Below are 24,754 nucleotides of genomic sequence, written 5' to 3' on the forward strand. Positions count from 1 at the left end.
ATGTGGGACTCCAGCAGCAGGGAAGGTGATGTAGCCCCATGTGGCAGGGGAGGAGCCCAGCTGGCAGTCAGCTGCTCTGCTGCGTCCTCCCTCCCAGTGCTGCACAGACGCATTGAGAGTGCCACTGCCAGGGGCAGAGCTGCCTGAGATGCTGGGCATCTGTGCCAGAGGCGTCCTGAGAAATCTGGGGGGCATGTGACCCCCAGAACCTTTCATTTGTCCCCTGCTAGCTACAGATGTGTTGCCACTGTTTGTCCACTGACTGTTTTGATGTCCACAAAAGTTTAGCAGTGATGGCGTTGGCTTTCACCTGTGACCTAGTGGCAGGTATGGGATTTGCAACCAAAATGAGCTCAAAGTGTCACAGCCCACAAAAGCTTAGACTATTCTGTGTCACAGGCAGAGAATAGGAGGGACTGATGTGCACCAATGCTTGAGGCCCCTGCAATGGCAGCAAAATGATTAAATGAGATACACCCAGATAAGGAACAGTCAACATGGATTCACCAAGGGCAAGTTATGCCTGACCAACCTGATTGCCTTCTAAGACGAGATAAGTGGCTCTGTGGATATGGGGAAAGCAGTGGACATGATATACCTTGACTTTAGCAAAGCTTTTGATATGGTCTCCCACAGTATTCTTGCCAGCAAGTTGAGTATGGATTGGATTAATGGACTATAAGCTGGATAGAAAGCTGGCTGGATTGTCGGGCTCAGCAGGTAGTAATCAACGGCTTGATGTCTAGTTGGCAGCCGGTAAAGAGCGGAGTGCCTCAGGACTCGGTCCTGGGGCCAGATTTGTTCAGCATCTTCATTCATGATCTGGATGATGGGATGGATTGCACCCTGAGCAAGTTTGCAGATGACACTAAACTGGGGGGAGTGGTAGATATGCTGGAGGGTAGGGATAGGATACAGAGTGACCTAAACAAATTGGAGGATTGGGGCAAAAAAATCTGATGAGGTTCAACAAGGACAAATGCAGAGTCCTGCACTTAGGACGGAAGAATCCCATGCACTGCTACAGGCTGGGGACCAGCTGGCTAAGCGGCAGTTCTGCAGAAAAGGACCTGGGGATTACAGTGGATGAGAAGCTGCATATGTGTCAACAGTGTCCCCTGGTTGCCAAGAAGGCTAACGGCATATTGAACTGCATTAGTAGAAGCGTTGCCAGCAGATCGAGGGAAGTGATTATTCTTCTCTATTCGGCACTAGTGAGGACACACCTGGAGTATTGCGTCCAGTTTTGGTTCCCCCACTACAGAAGGGATATGGACAAATTGGAGAGAGTCCAGCAGAGGGCAACGAAAATGATTAGGGGGACTTATGAGGAGAGGCTGAGAGAACTGGGCTTATTTAGTTTGCAGAACCGAAGAGAGAGGGGGGATTTGATAGCAGCCTTCAACTACCTGAAGGGAGGTTCCAAGGAGGATGGAGCTCGGCTGTTCTCAGTGGTGGCAGATGACAGAACGAGGAGCAATGGTCTCAAGTTGCAGTGGGGGAGATTTAGGTTGGATATTAGGAAAAATGTTTTCACTAGGAGGGTGGTGAAGCATTGGAATAGGTTACCTAGGGAGGTGGTGGAATCTCTATCAGTAACACTGCTCAACCTCTCTGCCACCTTTCACAGGATTGGGCACAATGTGCTGGCAACTTGCGTACAAGAGCTGGCTGGAGTGGACAGTGCAGCAATACGATGGTTTTATTCATTCCAGGATTCAGGAAGGGTCAGGGGCCAGCTGCTTCTTAGGCCTCAAAGCCCTCCTATAGAGAAAAATTCTGCCTCCCCCTCTTGCTTAGTATTTATGGCAGATCTTCAGAAGAGCCTCTCCCACTTTGTCAGCGATACAGGTTTCATAGCCAGTATGTGCTCTGTTGCCTACAATAGCCTGACGATGCAGATTTACAACTTCTTCTGAACCCAGCACTCATGAAATAACGTTGACGGGAAGTAAGTAATGTATTGCGAACCTAGCCAAGACATAGATTACACTATCCATCAAAGGCAGCTATTCTCAGTCTGTCAAGATAGTACAAAGTCTTGGAGTTCACTCAATATGCTTAGATAGAAACAGTGGCAAGAAATACATTCTTCCATCTCTAGCATGTCAGGACATTATTCTGCTTATCTCAGAGGAGGTACTATTCCCAGTGATCCATGAGTTCATCACCTCCAGGCTGGACTATTGTAACTCACATTATCTGGGGCAGAAGGTGGAGAGAACACATAAACTTCAGATTGTGCAGAGTGCAGCAGCTGCCTAATTAGCAGGAAAAGCCACCAAGAACACACCACACTGTGTTTTCTAAGTGCCAATTCAAGGAACTGGTTTTAATCTTTAAGATGTTCAAAGCACTGGGGGCTGGCTATATCATCCACTTCATTGAGATAATTATGCACCTCAGAGATAAGGCAGCTAACAGCACCAGGATGAAGCTCATGAGAACTGGAGATTCTGGTAAAGCAGTTAACTGAAACACTAGGGATTTACAGATCTCTACAGAAAATATGCACAGGGACTCAACCTCAGGGCCAGGTAGCCAGTGTTTTACCTCAGGCACATTTCTGTGTGGCCCTCCTAGGCCCCTCCTGCACAACCATGCACATTAGAAACATAATTTTTTTAAAAAATGAAAGTTTAGATTCTGTTATCATACCATGCCCAGAAGCCAGGTACCAGCTTGTTGTACCCTAATCTGCCCTGCTTTTCCCAGCTGCTCACCCTAAACCACATAGTAGGTGCTCATCCTAAACTACTCCTCTGGTTTAGCAGCTACCTGGGGAATCCCTTCCTGACTGGCCATGATAAAGCACTCCTGTGAGGTGCTTCCTTTTAAAAGTAAGAGTAGGTCTCTCTCATTGGGGGTTGGAGCACATGACCTCCTGAGGTCCCTTCCAACCCTGATATTCTATGATTGGCTCATGCAGCTCTTAGCCTCTGCTCAGTCTGTCAATTAGTGCAAGGTGGTAGTGAGTTTGTGATGTAGGAACTAGAGCTGAGACCCATCAAACTCCCCTCCCATAGGTCCATCAAATATCCATTAGGTAGCAACAACATTTAGTCTTTGCTGAGCTTGTCTGAATGAAAGTGGTGATTAACAGGTGGGAGGCTCTGTAGCCCATTAGCAATGCCCAGAGCCACAGAGGTAAGTATTAATTTAAGAGCAAGGGATCCCTAGAAATCAAGTTTAAAAATCAAGCACTTCGAAGTTACAAAATGCCAGAATTAAGGCTTGTGCGACCTGAATTCAGCCCCTTGTGCATAAGTGTAATGATACAGCCTGTAATTACATGATCACAAACTATTTGTTCCACAGAACCCTGCAACTTTCAGTGGAAATTTTCAGTGTGTGAATTATTGTTGTTATAAAACCCTGATTTATTTCTTCATGGGCTTCTCTATAGTTCTCATTATGACAGTATCTCAGAGCTTCACAAACATGATGAATTTATCTCCACACCACCACTGCAAGATAGGGCACTACTCTTATCCCCATTTTATGGGTGGGAACTGACACAGAGAGAGATTAAGGCAGGATTCCTGCTACAGAAGCAGCCTTCTGACATAATCCAGATTTATTTTCTGAATACAGTCCATCTTCTGAAATTAATAAGGTAGGGAATCCTGTGGAAAAAGTAATATGTAAATTTGTAATTAACGACAGTATCATAATGCATATGCATGTGGGAGGCAAATTAAAGTTGCATGGAGACTCTTAGATCTAGCATTTTCTAACTTTTAAGTGCTTGACTTCACAACCTAAATACAAAAATTTTTAAACAAATTCTGTCATATGCAACAGTAACAGCCATTGCACATGTCGTCAGAAGGGTTTGAATGCTAAACCTTCAGAACGAATCCTGGGGCAATGGAGAGTAGAGGAAGACCATTTTTGTGTGTCCTGTCTGCTTCAGAGTGACACTGGAGGATCATGATATCTGGGAACCAATCTGAAGTACAGATGGAGTCTTTGTGGTAGGCAGGCTCTATGCAGCTGGGCACCGTGCTCAGAGTAGATGGATTTTCCAAGTTTTAGCTTCAAATCTGTACAAGTGCTACTGAGCATGTGCAAATGATGACATTCTGGGTTTTTAATTTGGCCAGATCTGTGTGGATTTTTCACCAGGTTAGCAAAAAGCATCGATCTGACCATCCTGCACCCTCAATACGGCTTTTAAAAATACTGCCAGCTCTCCTGGACTCCTTTCCCCTCATCTTAGCCTCCCATTGGATCCTGCCCATCAGTTTCCTGAGGGAGTCAAAGTCTGCTTTTCTGAAGTCCAGGGTCCGTATTCTGCTGCTCTCCTTTCTTCCTTTTGTCAGGATCCTGAACTCGACCATCTCATGGTCACTGCTGCCCAGGTTGCCACCCACTTCTACTTCCCCTACCAATTCCTCCCTGTTTGTGAGCAGCAGGTCAAGAGGAGCATGGCCCTAGTTGGTTCCTGCAGCACTTGCACCAGGAAATTGTCCCCAGCACTCTTCAAAACTTTCCCGGATTGTCTGTGCCCTGCTGTATTGCTCTCCCAGCAGATGTCAGGGAGATTGAAGTCTCCCAAGAGAACCAGTGATCTGGAAACTTCTGTTAGTTGTCCAGAGAAAGCCTCGTCTACCTCATCCTCCTGGTCTGGTGGTCTGTAGCAGACACCCACCACGACACCACCCTTGTTGCTCTCACCTCTAAAATTAACCCAGAGATTCTCAACAGGCTTTTCTTCAGTTTCATACTGGAGCTCTGAGCAATCATACTGCTCTCTTACATGCAGTGCAACTCCTCCACCTTTTCTCCCCCACCTCTCCTTCCTGAACAGTTTATACCCATCCATGACAGTGCTCCAGTCATGTGAGTTACCCCACCAAGTCTCTGTTATTCCAAGCACATCATAGTTCCTTGACTGTGCCAGGACTTCCAATTCTTCCTGCTTGTTTCCCAGGCTTCTTGCGTTTGTGTACAGGCACCTAAGATAACTAGCCGATTGCCCTGCTTTCTCAGTATGAATAAGGAGGCCTCCACTGTTGCACCCTCCTCCTTGTGTTTCCTCCTGGTATCCCACTTCCCCATTTACCTCAGGGCTTAGCTCTCCATCCCCCGGAGAACCTAGTTTAAAGCCCTCCTCACTAGGTTAGCAAGCCTGCCTGCAAAGATGCTCTTCCCTCTCTTCGTTAGGTGGATCCCATCTCTTCCTAACAATCCTTCTTCCGGGAACAACATCCCATGGTCGAAGAATCTAAAGCCCTCTCTCTGACACAACCTGCATAACCATGCATTTATTTCCACAATTCAATGGTCCCTACCTGGGCCTTTTCCTTCAACAGGGAGGATGGATGAGAACGCGACTTGTGCCTCAAACTCCTTTATAATTCTTCCCAGAGCCACATAGTCTGCAGTGACCTGCTCAGGATCATTCTTGGCAGTATCATTGGTGCCCATGTGGAGAAGAAGTGGAAGGTTGGACATATGACCAGGGAAGAGTATAAAAATATTGCTCGGGCATGTAGGAAAGATATCAGGAGGGCCAAATCGCACCTGGAGCTGCAGCTAGCAAGAGATGTCAAGAGTAACAAGAAGGGTTTCTTCAGGTATGTTGGCAACAAGAAGAAAGCCAAGGAAAGTGTGGGCCCTTTACTGAATGAGGGAGGCAACCTAGTGACAGAGGATGTGGAAAAAGCTAATGTACTCAATGCTTTTTTTGCCTCTGTTTTCACTAACAAGGTCAGCTCCCAGACTGCTGCGCTGGGCATCACAAAATGGGGAAGAGATGGCCAGCCCTCTGTGGAGTTAGAGGTGGTTAGGGACTATTTAGAAAAGCTGGACGTGCACAAGTCCATGGGGCCGGACGAGTTGCATCCGAGAGTGCTGAAGGAATTGGCGGCTGTGATTGCAGAGCACTTGGCCATTATCTTTGAAAACTCGTTGCGAACGGGGGAAGTCCCGGATGACTGGAAAAAGGCTAAGGTAGTGCCAATCTTTAAAAAAGGGAAGAAGGAGGATCCTGGGAACTACAGGCCAGTCAGCCTCACCTCAGTCCCTGGAAAAATCATGGAGCAGGTCCTCAAAGAATCAATCCTGAAGCACTTAGATGAGAGGAAAGTGATCAGGAACAGTCAGCATGGATTCACCAAGGGAAGGTCATGCCTGACTAATCTAATTGCCTTTTATGATGAGATTACTGGTTCTGTGGATGAAGGGAAAGCAGTGGATGTATTGTTTCTTGACTTTAGCAAAGCTTTTGACACGGTCTCCCACAGTATTCTTGTCAGCAAGTTAAGGAAGTATGGGCTGGATGAATGCACTATAAGGTGGGTAGAAAGCTGGCTAGATTGTCGGGCTCAACGGGTAGTGATCAATGGCTCCATGTCTAGTTGGCAGCCGGTGTCAAGTGGAGTGCCCCAGGGGTCGGTCCTGGGGCCGGTTTTGTTCAATATCTTCATAAATGATCTGGAGGATGGTGTGGATTGCACTCTCAGCAAATTTGCGGATGATACTAAACTGGGAGGAGTGGTAGATACGCTGGAGGGGAGGGATAGGATACAGAAGGACCTAGACAAATTGGAGGATTGGGCCAAAAGAAATCTGATGAGGTTCAGCAAGGATAAGTGCAGGGTCCTGCACTTAGGATGGAAGAATCCAATGCACCGCTACAGACTAGGGACCGAATGGCTAGGCAGCAGTTCTGCGGAAAAGGACCTAGGGGTGACAGTGGACGAGAAGCTGGATATGAGTCAGCAGTGTGCCCTTGTTGCCAAGAAGGCCAATGGCATTTTGGGATGTATAAGTAGGGGCATAGCGAGCAGATCGAGGGACGTGATCATTCCCCTCTATTCGACACTGGTGAGGCCTCATCTGGAGTACTGTGTCCAGTTTTGGGCCCCACACTACAAGAAGGATGTGGATAAATTGGAGAGAGTCCAGCGAAGGGCAACAAAAATGATTAGGGGTCTAGAGCACATGACTTATGAGGAGAGGCTGAGGGAGCTGGGATTGTTTAGTCTGCAGAAGAGAAGAATGAGGGGGGATTTGATAGCTGCTTTCAACTACCTGAAAGGGGGTTCCAAAGAGGATGGCTCTAGACTGTTCTCAATGGTAGCAGATGACAGAAGAAGGAGTAATGGTCTCAAGTTGCAGTGGGGGAGGTTTAGGTTGGATATTAGGAAAAGCTTTTTCACTAAGAGGGTGGTGAAACACTGGAATGCGTTACCTAGGGAGGTGGTAGAATCTCCTTCCTTAGAGGTTTTTAAGGTCAGGCTTGACAAAGCCCTGGCTGGGATGATTTAACTGGGAATTGGTCCTGCTTCGAGCAGGGGGTTGGACTAGATGACCTTCTGGGGTCCCTTCCAACCCTGATATTCTATGATTCTAAGTAGGAAGGGGGTAGCGGTCCGAGGGCTTGATCAGTCTCGGCAGACACTCCCTCACATCCTGAATTCTAGCTCCAGGCAAGCAACACACTTCTCAAATTTCCCAGTCTGGATGGCAGATTTTACCTTTATATATTATAATGCATTATAATATTTTAATATTATATATTTAAGAAAAGATAAACATTGAAATGTTTCTGAATTAATTTTTTTAATGTCTATTACATGAAAAAGTTTGAATTTTTGAGTTTTTGTTCTGTTTCGGAACAAAAACAGATTTCAATACTTTGGAATTTCCCAGGAGATGGAAATTTCTTTTTCTAACCAGCTCTATTCAGGACCTTCAGATTCAGATTCGGGATCTCTGTTACTTGAGGTAAAGGAATAAGTGGTAGCAGATGTCACTTTTTTAATCTTCTGTGTGAACCAGCCACTAGAGGGAGGATGTTGCATGCTAATTGCTAGACAACAGTCGAGTGTTGAGAATCAGCATACCGGCGCTTTATCTTTGACTCTTGAGAGTGGAATGTGGTTTAATGGTTCAAATGTAACTTCCAGACAAGATAACCAAATACTGTGCATAGATTTGGCACAATCGTTCTGAAATGCAGTATGGCTAAGTGGATGAGACTTGCGCTGGCCATCTTAGAGACCTGAGTTCTACTTCCAGCTCTGTGAGAGGTAATCTTTTATAATTACCTTACCGGATCTGTAAAATGGGGGGAAATTATACCTGTCTTCCTACTAAGTGAGGTGTGTGAAGCCTTGTTTCAAAGATTTGGGAAGTTCACAGAAATATAGCATGTGGTAGGGGTGAGATTTGAACTCCTGTTTTTATGGCCCCCAGGCTTTTGTATGTCTTTCACATACATTCTCCCTGAGACTGGTAAAAATCAATGCTTTAACAATGCTGAGGGAGCCACGGCATCTTCACATTTAGAGGACTGTCCCATGAATGTGAGGCTGGGTGACGATCCTACCAGGTGCTCTCTCCAAGCATTCACCTAACACCTTTCCATGAGTGCTCCCCCTGAACTGCCCTTCTCTGAATGTTCACATTAAACAGCTCCCCACGCATGCCCCTAAACTATTCCTTCCTGAGTGCACACACCAAACCACTCCCCAGATGTTCACCATGTTCACCGAGGTGCTCACTTAACCAGTTCATCAGGTGATCACATTGAAGAGCTGAATTAAACAAGGAAGTTGGGGAACTCATACAGACTCTGCCCACAAATGAAGATTCGCACAACTTAAGTTGGATGCCACTCATGGCAGCTGTATAGATGTTAAAAATATGATCAGGTCTCCCCTCTGGCCTCCTCAGACTCCCTCTGAATGGAGCTGATGGATTCCTTGGGCTCAGCTCCCCTTGTTGGCGTTCAGATTTGCCAATGGACTCCACTGGGCTTCTCAGGCTTGGAAGCCTCACCTGGCTCCTTACATCTGGCTTTCTTTCTATGGAGATCAGATGCCCTGCTGGGCTTTGTTAGGCACTTTAGGCTTGAGTCCTTCCTGGCTGAATAAAAGAATAAATGGTGGTACCCTCCAAAATGCCACCTATTTCTGGGGCTCCCCAACCAGTGACTATTTGGTTTGGCCCAAACCTTTTTTTAAAAAAATTTGGAACTGCCAGTAAGCGAAAAAAATCCGTTATTCACCCAGCTGTAGACAAGACGTAATAGATAGATGAGCCAGACAAGGGGGCAAGAGGAGGGAGGATGAGATAACAATATAATAGGATGTATTCACATAGATTTATTGGGCGCACAATGCACAGGTGTAGGAAGGCAATTAGTAGCAAAGTCAGTTTTGTTCAAATTTAACACACACACACAGAAAATCACCCTTGTGCTGAGAGCAAGCATGGAAAACTTCAGCCCCAAAATAATGTTTGCTATGAAAGGAGCATTACAACCTCAACAATAGCATGCACTGGCATGTCTGCTGCAATAGAGGAATCATTCTCTACTGGAGTGGAATGTGGAAGTCAGGGGGGCTGGAACAATTTGTATAGTGGGGGTGCTGAGAGCCACTGAACCAAACTGTAAACCCTGGATATGATGGAAATTGCTTCAAGCCAAGGGGTGCTGCAGCACCCTTAGTTCCAGCACCTATGGTGGAAGCTATTTAACAATGACTAGCAGCAGTACAGAAAGTGAAGAGAAATATCATGTCCACTTTAAACTACAAAAGAATTTGTGTTGGCCAAGTGTTAGAATTGACTGGCATTTACTAGGTTTACAGCTATGCTCTTGAATGACTTTTGAACTTTAATGAGTCAAGAACTTGCTATTAAGTGTTCCCTTAAAGCAGTCAGCTTCTACACAGCCCAGTGACCCTAACACCATGGTGGGATATTAATTTAATAGTAGTTCTCAGATAGATCACGGTCTCAATTACACCAGTGTAAATCTGGAATAATCCCACTGATCTCCATGGAATTGCTCCGATTTATACCACTGTACCTGAGTTCAGAACCTGGCTCCAAGAGAGGAGATTGCCACTCACTATCTCAGCATTACTTCCAGCAGCACCCTAGGGTGTCCTGGAGATCTAGCCCAACAGGGCTTGTATTGAAAAATCTAATGAGATCACAGCCCAAGATAGCATGTCTGCAGAACATTGCAAATTATTCCTTATTGTGCCCCCAGGATCAGCATTACCATCCTGTCTTATTACTTAGGAACTTAAAATTAATTAATTAATTAAATGAGAGAGAGAGAGATAATGTGGTACTGATTCTGGGCAGCAGCTCTGGAAACTTCTGGGAGATCTTTAATTTTATTTCTGCATATTTACACGGTATCAACTGTTTGTACGATTTCACAGCAAAATAGAGTCCCTGTTCATACACATGCACATATGCATGCTTACACATAGCCCTCTTCCACACCCACATACCTGATAGATATGAGAAACTCCCATTAATTGAACTGGCAATTCCTTGTGTCCTGTGGTGGGAGTATAAGGTCCCTGGTTTCACTGAACAATTTCTAGGCCCTGGCTGAAAGCCAGGCATTGGTGTGTGGCTGAAGCCATAAAATTCTTCTGCTTTTCAAGGGTCATTCTCATGATTGTTTCCTCTTTTTCCAGTTCTTTTTGCAATGAAGGAGGATAACGAGAAGGTCCCTACATTGCTAACGGACTACATTTTAAAAGGTAATAAAATGCCAAAGAAACAAACAAAAACCCTAACAACAACCAAAACAATTCTAGACACCACGACAATTAGTACCAACTCAGCAATTATTATTTTCTTAAGACCAACAATGAGCTTGGCCTTTTACAAACATATCCAGAGACCATTTCAGACTGGAAATAAGCCATACATTTTTAACAATGAGAATAATTAACTCCTGGAACAACTAACTAAGGGTCATGGTGAATTCTGCATCACTGGCACATTTAAAATCAAGACTGGATGTTTTGGGGGAGGTTCTGTGTCCTGTGCTATACAGGAGGTCAGACTAGAGGATCACAATGGTCCCTTCTGGCCTTGGGATCTATGATTACACTGGTCCTGGCCCAAAGACCTTTCATCTTGACTCAGACAAAACTGTTCAGGTAATGGTAGAAACTCAAGTGGGTGCAAAAATCTTGCATAAGTCATCGTTGAACAGTTTAATGGAAAAGTTTGTTTGAAGATTTTGCATTTTGCCCCCCAGGGAGCACAGTGCTGTTATACTCAATGGGCTTTGGATTAAATCATACAGCCTTCATCCTGCCGGTCATGACGTGGTGCAAAGCAGCACACAAAGAAATAAATTAATTACAGTTGCTTAATATTCATTGTTTAATTTCTCAAGAATAGTAAAGTATTTTTTCTGTTCTGTAAATAGTAATACACATCATTCACAATAATATTTAATAATTAAAAGAAATTAGTGAGTGATCACTTAGTTAAAAGCATTTATTTAGTATTTAGTACAAATTACAGCAAATTACTTACAGTATATACATTACTTCACTAGTGGCAACAACTGTATCATCGCAAAGCCCTGGCTGGGATGATTTAGTTGGGGTTGGTCCTGCTTTGAGCAGGGGGTTGGACTAGATGACCTCCTGAGGTCCCTTCCAACCCTGATATTCTATGATTTTATGCTATTTGTAGACCAGTTTGCTTTACCAGAAACCACAGTATAATTAACTGGTTAGTATAATTTTGAATACTTCAGTAATAAGTAAAGCAACAAAATGAGCAACAACAAAAGTTAAATGTGAAAATAATAGAAAAGAAAAGGAGTACTTGTGGCACCTTAGAGACTAACCAAAGATATGTAAAAACAGATGCAGCTAAAGGACCAATTTTATCAGTTTCCCCATTGAGCAGCCTGTCTCTGTCACTGAGCTCCTTTGTACTCCACCAAAGGTGATGCAACTTCATTCTACAACCCAAAATGTTAATTAAAAATTTAAGTTTACAAATTTAGGTACAGGGATCTCTTTGACTTGTCCAATCATGGTTTCAAATTCAGGGGAAAAACATCAATTCCATTGGTCAATTGGACACACTTTTCCTCCATACCTGTATTTTGTTTGCGGTGTTATCTCCATTTCCCACATACGTGGTGCTGGTCTATTCCAGGCACTCAGCCATACTGGACACATAAGATGAGCCCTCTCTGAGGGTTCCGTCTCGTCATTACTAAGCCCCAGCTTGGTTGCATGGCCCCGAGGGCATCACACTGGTAAACCAATCGTATGTGCTTCTCCATGCAGCAATCTACAGTAGCTACCTACCACCAGCCGTGAAAGTGCCTTACCAGTACCTGAGGTGTCTTGGTCCTTCCTTAAAGACAGAGTCCTCTAGAACTAGCACCAAGGGGACACACATTCGGGTTTTGTAGATATTTCTCTTTTCAGTTAGTAGTAGAGAGACATAAACCTGTATGGCCCCTCTAAGAGGGCTGCAGTCAGGAGTTAGCATAATTACCATAGCCAACTCAAGGAGGACATAAGCTTCCTTTAACACTTGTGTCTCATCCCTATATCAATTTAATATTTGCTTGTCAGTGACAAGATCCGGCACTTTCCCTGCCTCCAGGTCTGTAAAAACTTCTTTAAGTCTCATAAATATGCATGTACCCTTGCCCCACACATTACCTCCTTAGCCATAGTGTGGTTTTCAGCCTCATCATTATTATGCCCAATTAACTGATTAACCTTTTCTAGGGTTTCATTTAGTGCCTTAGAAATATTATGCGAATTTATTATTGTAACTCCTCCTTCAGAAAAAAGAAAAGGAGTACTTGTGGCACCTTAGAGACTAACCAATTTATTTGAGCATAAGCTTTCGTGAGCATAAGCTCTTGTGATGCATCCGATGAAGTGAGCCGTGGCTCACGAAAGCTTATGCTCAGATAAATTGGTTAGTCTCTAAGGTGCCACAAGTCCTCCTTTTCTTTTTGCGAATACAGACTAACACGGCTGTTACTCTGAAACTCCTCCTTCAGAGTAGGCATATGGTACTTTCAAGTCCATTTTACCAGTGTCTCTAGTGTAATTGTAGCCAAATGCATCTCTCTAGCCTTTTGACCACATTGAGTCTGCTTAATATCAAATATCAATACATGGCAGGCATTGGAATTCCTGTTGCCCTGGGTTTCATCCGACCACCCACTTGTAGTTGTAGTCTGTGATGAGTTTGCAGAGTCTGTTGGCTGGGAATTCCAGATTGCTTGTTTCATTTGGTTCCATTTGCATGATCCAAATCCATAGTCCCGCAGACAAAAAGTATTCTAGTAACAGAAAGCCATTCTGTAAAATATCAATAATAGCAGTATCCTGCTACCCCTTTAAACATTTTCACCTGATTAATGTGTAGCCATTTGTCCCACATCTGCTTTCTTTTATCAATGCACACCACATACACAGTCAGGCTGGTTTTTTTCCACAATACTATAGGGACCTTCCTAACTAGGTTGCAAGGGGTGTCCTTTGATCTGAGTCTATTACCCAGGGGAGCCCCCATCTGGTAAAGACTTGTTCTAAGATAACCATAGTCCAAGATAGTCAATTTGCAACCTAACCCAAGGTCCTTCTGTTTGTTGGTATCCTAATTTGACCTTGTTTTTTGTAGGCCCTGGGTTAGTTTGGGCACATACCAAACAGTTCTCAATATAATGTTTAACAACTTGCCTCATCTGTAGCAACCAGCCTATTTGCTGACTACGAAACACTGTGTTTTCAGTTCCCTCATGCCCTCCAGTATGCAGTTTATGATATATGTATATACATTCAGACTGCAGCTCTTTAGGGATAATCGACACCCATGCATCTGAGGCTTGAGCCATCCATACATTTTCTCCCCAGGGGAACTGTATTATCCTCAGTGGGGGCCCCTTATGTTGTGAGGGTTCTGCACCTCCAAGTTTTTGTACAGTTGTGTCTCATTTCTGCAGGCCTGGCAACTCAGAATCCTTCCACTGTATCTTAACAGCACTGACAGGGCCTGGGCTGCATTTTTAGCTGAGAGGTCAGCCTTTTTTTGTTCCACTCCGCATCCAGGGATAATTTAGCCTTTACCACAGCCAGCATCATTCCTCTATCCCTTTTGCCAGAGGAATTGACATTATACACGTCTGCATCTATAAACACCAATTATTAAAATAAAAGATTTGATTGCTTAAAATCAAAGGTGCTTACAATGTATAAAATAAAATATAACAAAATAACCTTGTGTCTTATAAACTTATTACAACCTAAAAAAAAAAGGTCTTTTTAGCTTTAATTTTAAAAAAAAGTTGGTATCACAGAACAACACAAAAGTTTTGATATAATTATGTGCAAAATTAATTTATTTTTGTTGCAACAGAAATAAAACCCCTAATAAAAATTAAAATGGTCACAGGACACAGAATGTACACAACGTATAAAAACAAACAATATAGAAAAGGTTATCAGGGTTAGTCAATGAGGAGAAAGACATACAAGAAAGACATACAAGCTGACTGCAGTGAAAAACCTGAAGTCAATAACTGCACTTTAACTGAAATTCAGCCAGAAGCCAAAGATGTTTTTCTTGAATGACTGTAACAAAACAATTAAACAAGTGGTAAAGAAAAACCCAGCTTACTCCTTCGTCAGTGATGGGGACTGGACTAGATGATCTGTCGAGGTCCCTTCCAGTCCTACATTTCTATGATTCTATATTTATTAACATATTAACCCAGTAACCTTTAACTAGTAACCCACATTCTTAATAAAGAAGTGAGAAAACATTTTATATGTGTACTTATTACTTTACTTTACCTAAGGGTTTTAGAAAAGTATTTGTTTAAGCTTTTAACAGCATTTAATTCCATAAATTTATTGCACTTTCTTTTAAATGTTTTTACTAAAATTTGGATTAATTAATAGAGCCCCTTGTTTACATGATTACATGCGCGCGCACACACACAGAGAGTGGGGTTGATGTACATGGGTCATGCCAGTACACTAATTTACAAAAACATTTTATAACAAATTTAAATTTTCAGATTATTTAGTAAAATAGCAGGGATTTTTACCTGCCTTTTAGCTAATAGCTAACTATATCTCCTTTTTATTTATTTAATTTTTAAAAAGTGTTAAAATCATGCTGCTTTTCCTTTTAAGTCTTTTTTCTAGATTTACCATCAAGATGAGGCTGATAGTTTTTCCAGATTTTTTTTTTAGTTAGGTTTTTCCTTCACTACAATCACCCACCGTTTTAGATTACTAGTGCTTCTTGAATCCATGGAAGTGCATTCTGTCTTTCTTCTAATAAAAGTCTCAGCCATTGAACTTTTGCCTCCCCTATTCCTGAAAAAGCTGATATAATTCCCTTCTGAGCTGTTATTTGCTGTTTCTAGTAACTAATCATCTCTCTCATTCTTTGTGATTATTTACCTTGGAATTTTTACTACTGCATCAGGACATTCTGTCTTAAAAGAGCTTTGATTTCGTCATTCTCATTCTAAACCTAAGACAGCTAAGTACCCCTGTTTCTATCCTCAAACGCCTCACTCTCTGAGGCAGTGTCTCTCTTCTGTGCCTTTAGCGGTCTGCAAGTTTCTCCAAAGGCTCTTAAGCAAAGCAAGCATTAATGGGATAAAAGGGAAAGTCTACTCATGGATCAGTAACTGGTTAAAAAACAGGAAACAAAGATTAGGAATAAATGGCCAGTTTCTACAGTGGAGAGAGGTAAATAGTGGGGTCCCACAGGGATCTGTACTGGGACCAGTGCTCTTCAACATATTCATAAGTGATCTGGAAAAAAAGGGAAAACAGTGAGGTGGCAAAGTTTGCAGGTGATACAAAATTACTCAAGATAGTTAAGTCCAAAGCAGACTGTGAAGAGTTACAAAGGGATCTCACAAAACTGGGTGACTGGACAACAAAATGGCAGATAAAATTCAGTGTTGATAAATGCAAAGTAATGCACATTGCAAAACACAATCCCAATTATACATATAAAATGATGGGGTTTAAATGAGCTGTTACCAGATCAAGAAAAAGAGCATCAATAGTTCTCTGAAAATATCTGCTCAATGTGCAGCAGCAGTCAAAAAAGCGAACAGAATGTTAGGAACCACGAAGAAAGGGATAAGACTGAAAATATAATGCCACTATATTAAGCCATTGTACACCCACCCCTTGTGCAGTTCTAGTCCCCCCCCAATCTCAAAAAAGATATATTAGAATTGGAAAAGGTACAGAAAAGGGCAACAAAAATTATTAGTGGTATGAAATAGCGTCCATATGAGGAGAGGTTAAAAAGACTCTAACTTTTCAGCTTGGAAAAGAGATGCCTGAGGGGCAATATGATAGAGGTCTATCAAATAATTAATGGTATGGAGAAAGTGAATAAGAAAGTGTTATTTACCCCTTCATGTAACATCCAAATAACGGGTCACTAAATGAAATGAATAGGCAGTAGGTTTAAAACAAACCAAAGGAGCACTCTCACATAACACAAGGTCAACCTGTGGAACTCATTGCCAGGGGATGTTGTGAAGTTCAAAAGTATAAGTGGGTTCAAAAAATTAGATAAGTTCATGGAAGATAGGTCCATCAATGGCTATTATCCAAGATGGTCAGGGATGCAACCCCATGCCTCTGACTGCCAGATGCTGGGAATGGATGACAGGAGATGGATGACTCAATAATTGCCCTGCTCTGTTCATTCCTTCTGAAGCGTCTGGTATTGGCCACTGTCCGAACACAGGGTACGGGGGTAGATGGACCATTGGTCTGAACCAGTATGGCCGTTCTCATGCTCTTATGTACGCAGACTGTCTCTCATATGCTCTCAGTGCACTGCCTGCTGATGCTGAGGCAAAGTGGAAGCTGCCTGAATCAAAAGCAGAGAGCACAAGAGCCAGATCTGGTGGGTGTGGAGGGTGTAGATTGGAACAAGGAGCTGGGATAGAGTGAAGGGAGACTGGAACAAGACATTGGTGGGAAGCCAGAGAGAAGCTGGGACTGGGAGTTATGGAGAAACTGAGACTGGCTGGGCAAGAAGACTGGAACTAGGATCTGGGACACAGAGGACATTGGGAATGATTGGGCAGGGAGACTGGGACTGGGAGCCAGAGAGAGAAATTGGGCAAGGCCTAGGAACCAGTGGGTGGTTGGGAAACTGAAATAGGATAAGCAAGCAGGAAGGGGAAGGGAGGACTTTAAAAAGGAGACCGGGCTGGTGGTACAGTGGTACAGAGGGAAGGGGGAGACAGAACTGACAAGGAGCCAGGTTGTGGGGGGAGAATTGGGATTTGCTCAGCAAAGAGACTGGGAGAAAGAGTCAGATAGGAAAGGACACAAACGCTGGAAAAAGAGCATTGGGAAGGAGACTGGGAGCCGATGGGGAATGGGAATGTGGGGGTGACTGGAGGTGGGGCAGGGAGAGGGATGCTTCAGAGGAGGAGCTGGGAGGGGAACTGGGACTGGCTGGGCAAAGAGACTGGAACGGGAAGAATGGGGTAAACACTGGGATGGAGGGGAGGAGACTGGGACAGAGAGTCCAGAGCGGGAGACTAGGACTGGCTGGGCAAGAAGAGTGAGGCTGGGATGAGAATTCTGAGGAGTGGAGACTGGCACTGACGAGGTGACAGGAATAGGATTGGGACAAGGAGCCAGTAGTGGGAAAGAGACGGGACTTGGACAGGGCGAGTTGGAGGGGAAGGGGCAGAAGGCCTCAAGCTTGGGGAAAATGGACAGAACAGTCTGTGCCCATTAGAGAACATTCCCCTTCAGAGCCTGGAATGGAATCCAAGATTCCCAAGTCTCTCCATTCCTCTGCTCTCAGCAAATATCAGTGAAACCCATTGGCAAAGTGTCCCATGCCAGTCAAGAGCTGGTCCACGTAGAGGATTACAATCTACTAATTCTATTAGTTACTCCACTAGCTCATCAGCGCTCTGTGCAGTGGATCTAAAGTTTCCTGTCCCTGCTAATGACCCATGTTAATGTCTGTATGATGCTACATGATGGAATTTCTGGTTTTTCAGTTTGCTTTTTTTTTAAACTAGGTAATTACACCAAAAATTAAAAGAACATTATTAAGTTTGCAAAGTCAAGCACTCAAAAGATAAGAAATGCCAGAATTAAGGTTGCCTGCAGAGCCTATATGCATCATGACACAGTCTTTAATTACATAATCACAAACATTTTTTCCACAGGACTTCTTGTACCCACAACCTTAATTCTGGCATTGCCTGTCTTCTGACTGACTTTGCAACCTTAATGGTCTTTGCATGTATTGTTTTGTGTGTAATGTACTAGTATAGTGTAATACTAGAGGCCTAGATTCTCTTCTGCACCCAGTTTCAAAAGTTGGGAAGCTGATTATGGCTTCCTGATTCTCTGACCACTTTTACACCAGTCAGAGTCTCACCATGTTTTAGAGCAACCTAGGGGTTACTCTAAGCCCCACCAACTGGTAACAGTACCTATAGGATCTGCCACCAGCTGTGGGCTGCTCTCGGGTTATGCCCCTTCCCTTCCCCTCCTTATTTGCTACACCGAGGCAGCAGAAGTGGAGATGGCTGGATGAAGCATATAGTTTCTTTCTTCAGCTACAACAAGAGGGTTGTATGGGAATCCAGTGCAATAATTGTACAAAGCCCAGAGTTGTAGTGTGGAGCTATTGACAGGGACAGCCCATGCTACTGATAGCCATCTGCAATGTTTGTGTTAGAAACAGTGTCCTTGCCTGCCAGTGTTCTCAGTCACTACATCTCTAAGAGGTGAAATATTTTCCTGCCTCATCTTAGAGCAACCAGGTCCTGAACTATCTCATTTTCTCTCTTCCAGTGCTCTGCCCTACCTAATCTGCCTTTGGAGCCGCAGTGCAACAAGAGACAACAAGGCCAGAGTCATTCCATCACAGGGACTGCATGATAGAGTCAATTCCAAAACGTGTATTTAAAAATGTATAGCATTAACCTGGATTAAACATAAGCAAAAAATATTCCTTTGCTGTTGGCTTCTAGTCCTAGTAATCATTGAATGCAAAAGTGAAGGCAGGTGCTGCTATTTTCTCTCTTTGCCACCTGACATAATGAAGAGACAGTCCTTCACCACACACTATGTATTTTTGGTCCAGCTTCCCAAAACATATCACGCTATGGGACTAATTTTGAAATACCGAAATAAACTTTCATTTAATTAAAAGTTGTCACACTTCTTGGAGAAGCAGCTGCCTTACACCAGCTTTGAATTCATATTCTCATGCCTGGGTTCCTTAACCCCTCAAACAGACAAATCTAAACTTTGGAAAAGAAAATACTTTATGCTCTTTACCTGAAAACAGTTCTTTGGAGCCATGGATTTGTTTTACAAAATGTTAAGCAGAAGACAGAATAGATAGACCTCCTGAGGTCTCTTCCAACCGTAATCTTCTATGATTCTATAGTAGGATTCTCACTGGAAGTGGAAACTGTCCATAGAATCATAAATAGCTGAGCTAACATGCCGGTCCGAGCCTTTGCATGAATCAGGACTATTCACTTCTCCATCCCTATGTCTCTACACTCTAAACTCTTAAGCCAAATCCATCACTGGTAACATCTTTCTAACTTGTTACTGATTCTGAAGTGATGGTGTCATGATTAACTCATCTGGATCAGAGTCCATTGTATCTGCTACACAGAGTAATTGTGTAGCAGGTGTAGTAATAGTTGGCTCTGTGATAGGGTGTCCACCTCACACAAGACAGAGCAGATGAAATGATGTCAATTAACTTGTTTTGGGGGAAGAGCCAGGGATTGAAAGGCTAATTGAAGATGGAGCCCAGCTGAGAGGGAATAGGTGGGGCTGTTATAAAGCTAGTAAGTTGGCAGTAAAGGGGCTTCAAGGAAAGTAGTCTGTAGTTTCTCCCTGGGAGAAGGGAGGTGTGTTTGGGGTTACAGAGTTAGGTAGTCTGCAGTCACCTGCTGGAAGGAAGGAATTTGGGCTGATAAAACTGGAAAGAGGAGGAGGCCAGAAGATAAGAGCAGAGAAATAGGAAGGAGTCAAGGGGAAACAGCAACTGGGTCTGGATGGAAGTAGACCATAGTTACTGGAAGTAAGGTCCCTGGACTGGAACCTGGAATAGTGGGTAGGCCTGGGTTCCCCTTCCAGGCAGCCAAAGACTGCCTGGGACAGTTGTGCTATGAGACTTTGATACCACAACAGGCCTGAGTCATGAAGGAGTACACTGAGTTCCAGATAGCGAGAGAAAGAGGGCCCCTGTACTAAGAAAGGGCATCAGACCTGGAAGGAGTTAATCCCCTAAACTGCCAAAAGGAGGCACCCTAGAACTGAGTGAGTTGTGTTGCAGGCACATACACAAAATCCCATATTTGCACATACAAGTGAACATTTATATGCCCAGTTACTGAGTACACACAGATGGGAATTTACACAGAAACCAGATTCAAATTTCACAGCATAGTTTAGCAAGATAGCTAAAGGTAGCCGCTTGAAAGATAGCCTCTTTAAAAACTAGAGGCAAGCTCCACAAAGGGGCTTAGGCTTCGCAATGCCTCACTTTTAGGCACCTTGTCACCAGTGGAACCCACAGCTCAGAGTTAGGTAACCTGGGTTCCATATACAACGCATGGGGAAAGACAAGCGCCCAGGAATGGAATCCACAGAAGTCAGCACGCTGAGGAGGGAGCTGCCTAAGCTAGCTAATAGGAAATGCTAAGTCCTGCCCCTTCCAAGAGGTAACTCCAGGAGGAAGGGAGATGCCTGTCTCAGCGGCTGGTGATACCTCTCCTGGAGTCAGCTGCCTAAATAATTTTGTTGCAAAAAATAACACCCCGGTCAGTGAGGAATCAATTTGGAGTTGGGAAAACCACCGCAGGGTCCATTGCCCTGCAAACTTGCATGACCATTAATCGCCTTCTGCTACTCAGGAATGTGACTCTCAACAGAGTGCAGAACATAGTGAACAGATTTGCAGCAGTTGGGTTCCCAAACTGCAGGTGGACGATAGCACACATATCCCTATTTTGGCACCAGACCACCTTGCCACAGAGTACGTCAACAGAAAGGGCTGCTTTTCCATGGTTATGCAAGGGCTTGTGGATCACCCAGGACTCTTCACCAACATCAGTGTGGGCTGGTCAGGGAAGATGCATGACTGTTCAGAAAGCTGCAAGCAGGGAGATTTTTTTCCCCAGACTGGTAGATTACCATTGGTGATGTTGAAATGCCAGCAGTGATCCTGGGTAATCCAGCTGATCCCTTGGTTCATGAAGCTGTAAACCAGCCACCTTGGCAGCATAAAGGAAGGATTCAGCTACTGGCACAGCATGACAGTTGAATGTGCCTTTGGTTGTTTGACGGGATGCTGGCATTCACTCACAAGATTGGATCTCTGTGAGAAAAAGATCCCACTGCTTATAGCTGCTTGCTATATCCTGCAAATAGCTGTGAAGCAAAGCGGGGAAAGTTTCTGCCGGGTGGAGGTGGACCGACTGTCAGCTGAATTTGAACAGCCAGATGCAAGGGTTATTAGAAGAGCTCAATGCAGAGCTATATGGCTCAGAGAGGCTTTGAAAGACCATTTTAATAGCGAACCAGAGTAGTGTGTGGTTGTGGTGTGCTCTACGTGGCCCTGCTCTTCTGTGGCCTGATATGAATCCGGTGGTGATTGCTGTTCATGTAGGAATATAACATTATCAATGCTTCTATTAATTTTGCTTGTGAATAATCTTATGAGTTGTGTGGCAGTAACAGGTTGCTTTCAGAACTGATGAGCAGCAACCACCATGTTTTGAACTAATAAAGATGGATTATGTTTCAAATAACAGAATTTTATTCTGTAACCAAATCAGTGCAATCCCCCCCTCGCCCGCTGCCAAAACCCCCACGAAAAAACAAAACCTGGGCAATTTAAAAACAAATACATTAAAAACGTAATAAAATTTACTAAATTAAGAGAACAGAAATTATGAAGGGGAAAGTATATATGTGTCCATTTCAGCTACGTAATATCAGCTGTGGCTTTCACAGGTCAGAGTATGTGAAGCTCTGGTTGACTTTAATGTCCTCCAGAGTGGAGTGGCTGGGGTACTGCAGCAACCCCTGATGCCATGATGAATGTTGAGGGGGTATAAGGTGGTCCCAATATTGAGTTCTCAGTGGGCTGCAGAGGGAAGGAAGGTTTGGCTTGTTGAATCTGTAGGTCCACCAGAGTCTGCAGCATGTCTGTTTGCTGCCTGAGAAGCCCCATTGTGTCCTGATGCATCTCCCTCTCCTTGTCCTGCATCTTTCTCCACTCCACTTTGTCCTTCTCCAGTGTGTCTGCAATGTTCATCCTCCAGGACCTGTGCTCGTTCTCTGATGAAACACTGGTTTGCAGGATCCGAGTCCTCTTCCTTCTCCTTACGTGTCTCAGACGTTCTGTGGGTGTGAAGGCCACAATGGCAGCAGTTGCAGCTAAAACACACAGAGGTATTATTGTCAGTATATTCGTTATGGAAAGCAAAATTTAAGAGGCTGAAATCGTTCCCCTGCTGGATGACTTTTGGGGTTGATGTAAGTAATGCAGTGTCTACACTCAACCTGTGTTGACCTAAGTACATTGACTGACTTTATGCCACTTGGGGAGAGAGTGTTATTAAATTGGCATAATGGGACACACATTTAAGATAACTGATTTTTTAGACAAAAGAAATGCAGTACATCTAATCTACCCGGGTGTTAATAAGGCATTTGATACAGTCCCACATGGGAAATTATTAGTTAAATTTGAGAAGATGATAGGGATTAATATGAGAATTGAAAGGTGCATAAGGAACTGATTAAAGGGCAACTACAACAGGTCATACTGAACGGTGAACTGTCTAAGGGGAGGGAGGTTACTAGTGGAGTTCTTCAGTAATCGATCTTGGGAGTAATTTTATTTAACATTTTCATTAATGGCACAAAATTAAAAATTTGTGGATGACACAAAGTTGGGAAATATTGCCAATACAGAGGAGAACCAGCATATCATACAAGAAGGTTTGTACAACCTGGAGTAACAGAAATGGGACACAATTTAATAGTGCAAAGTACAAAGTCATGGATTTAGGGACTAACAACAAGAATTTTTGCTATAAGTTGGGGCATATCAGAAGAGGAGAAAGATCAAATGCATCAAATGAGGTATTTCCAGGAGAGATAAGGAAGTGTTGTTACTACTATACAAGGAACTGGTGAGACCTCATCTGGAATACAGTGTGCAATTCTGATCTCCCATGTCTAAGAAAGAAATTGGAAGAGTTGCAGAGATTGGCTACCAGGATGTGCAGACTGTGTGGAGTGTGACACCAAAGTGAACTTGTATCTGGTGGCTGGTTTCATTCCTTTGGGAGTGACAAATGAGGGTGGAAATGTCCGAGTGTCTGGTTGTTAAGAACTTGGGGTCAGTGGGTTTGCGGAACTTGGGACCAGGCGGGCTGTCGGGTCACCCTGCAGGGAGCAAGCAGGCTGGTGGAAGCCAGGGTGAGACCTTTACACTTGGGGCTGGCTAGTGCTAACAAGGCTCTGGACCATAGCAGAATAGCAGAGAAGTTAAATATGAACATAAAATATTTTTGCTGGAAGATTGCAAGATAACACTATATTTCTTAGCATTCAGAATGATTACATACCAGAACCCAAAACCACAGAGAGAAAACAGGCTGCTCCCTAAGGCAGCAAGGCACAAGTCCCTTCACCTGGCTTTAAGCTGGTGCTTTTCAGACTGACTCTGCTCACACGCTTTGCTAAAAAGCCCCTAGCCTGCAAGCAGGACCATGAACATTCACATGCTCTTAAACTCATAGGTTTTGATTCCAACACAGGCCTCAGTACACCACAATTGAAGTCTCTCTTTTGAAGGCAAGCTCTCTCAGGAAGTGGAGTCCATTGTCTAGAGAGTGGTCACAGGAGAATGTGACGTATAGGAGGGATGTTAAAGAAGCACAGGGAAACAATTCATGGTTTGCTGTAGGGTGACCGTATTTCCCTATGCTAAATACAGGACACTTGGTAAAATTACTCATATTCAAGCAAGTCAATCAACCAGAACTATGCAGTACAAATGTTCAAATTAACATCAGGTTGACTGAGCCTCCGTTAAAAAGAAATACTGAGTAGTTAGATTCTTTATATTTACCTCCTTATCTTTAAGGCTTTAGGGTTCACACATGGAGGAGGGGGTGACACATATACTCGTACCCCCCCCCACACATGGGGAGAGGTGATACACACACACACGTACACCTCTCTCAAACGTGGGGGTGACCAATCAACTCTCCCCTCCCTGCCCGGCAAACTCTGCCTTCCATGCCTGGCTGGGCCTCCGGGACTGACCTGCCTTTCCTTGTACGCGTTGCTGCGTTTTCCCGAGGTAACACACGTTGGAGGGCACACAGCATCACATGCCCCCTCTCTCCAGATTTCTGCCAGGGTTCACACCAGAATGTGGCCAGCAGCAGCCTTTCAGCAGTGTGGGAGGCAAGAGATGGGAGTTGCTTCCAGCCGCAGAGGAGGGGTGGGGAGGGGGAGGGATGACCTGGCCCATGTCTTTGCAGAGCTCATCTCTCTTCCACCACCCTCCCATGTGGTTGGAAGCAGCTAGTCCCTTCCTGGCCCACAGTGTAGAAAGGCAGCTAACACCTCCACGCTGTTGCTGGCCACTGACATAACCCAGCTGCCTCCTGTCCCCTGGCTACAGTGCGGGCTGGAAGGGGTTCAGCCCTCTGGATGCATTGTGCACCAGGGCCCAGGGAACCTGACTGTAGGGGCTTCCACAAACCTGGCCAGAGAGGTGGCTCAGCAGGGGACAGTGCCATGTGGATGGGGCAACCCCTTGCTCTCTGGGGGTCGGACCCAGGTCAGGGGGAGGGGGAGGCACAGGTGAAAAGGGTACTAGGCCCCTACCCCAGGGACTGCTGCGGATCATGGGTTTG

General features: G+C 44.2%; 1 protein-coding gene across 7 annotated transcripts in view; it reads left to right on the top strand.

The window, feature by feature from the left end:
- The window catches only part of FEZ1 (fasciculation and elongation protein zeta 1), a 209,382-nt gene extending 190,384 nt beyond the window's left edge, over positions 1 to 18,998 (top strand). For 5 of the 7 annotated variants that reach the window (XM_043534126.1, XM_037882494.2, XM_037882496.2 and 2 more), the window contains 2 exons: positions 10,458 to 10,523; positions 18,639 to 18,998. In XM_043534126.1, the coding sequence (XP_043390061.1) occupies positions 10,458 to 10,523; positions 18,639 to 18,655 (83 nt within the window). In that variant the 3' untranslated portion in view covers positions 18,656 to 18,998. The remainder of the gene's footprint in view (positions 1 to 10,457; positions 10,524 to 18,638) is intronic. The other 2 variants (XM_037882495.2, XM_043534128.1) reach the window with 1 other exon arrangement.
- Positions 18,999 to 24,754: the final 5,756 nt, after the last annotated feature.

Source organism: Chelonia mydas, chromosome 22 (assembly GCF_015237465.2).
Source record: "Chelonia mydas isolate rCheMyd1 chromosome 22, rCheMyd1.pri.v2, whole genome shotgun sequence".
In the NCBI taxonomy this organism is placed as follows: domain Eukaryota; kingdom Metazoa; phylum Chordata; order Testudines; family Cheloniidae; genus Chelonia; species Chelonia mydas.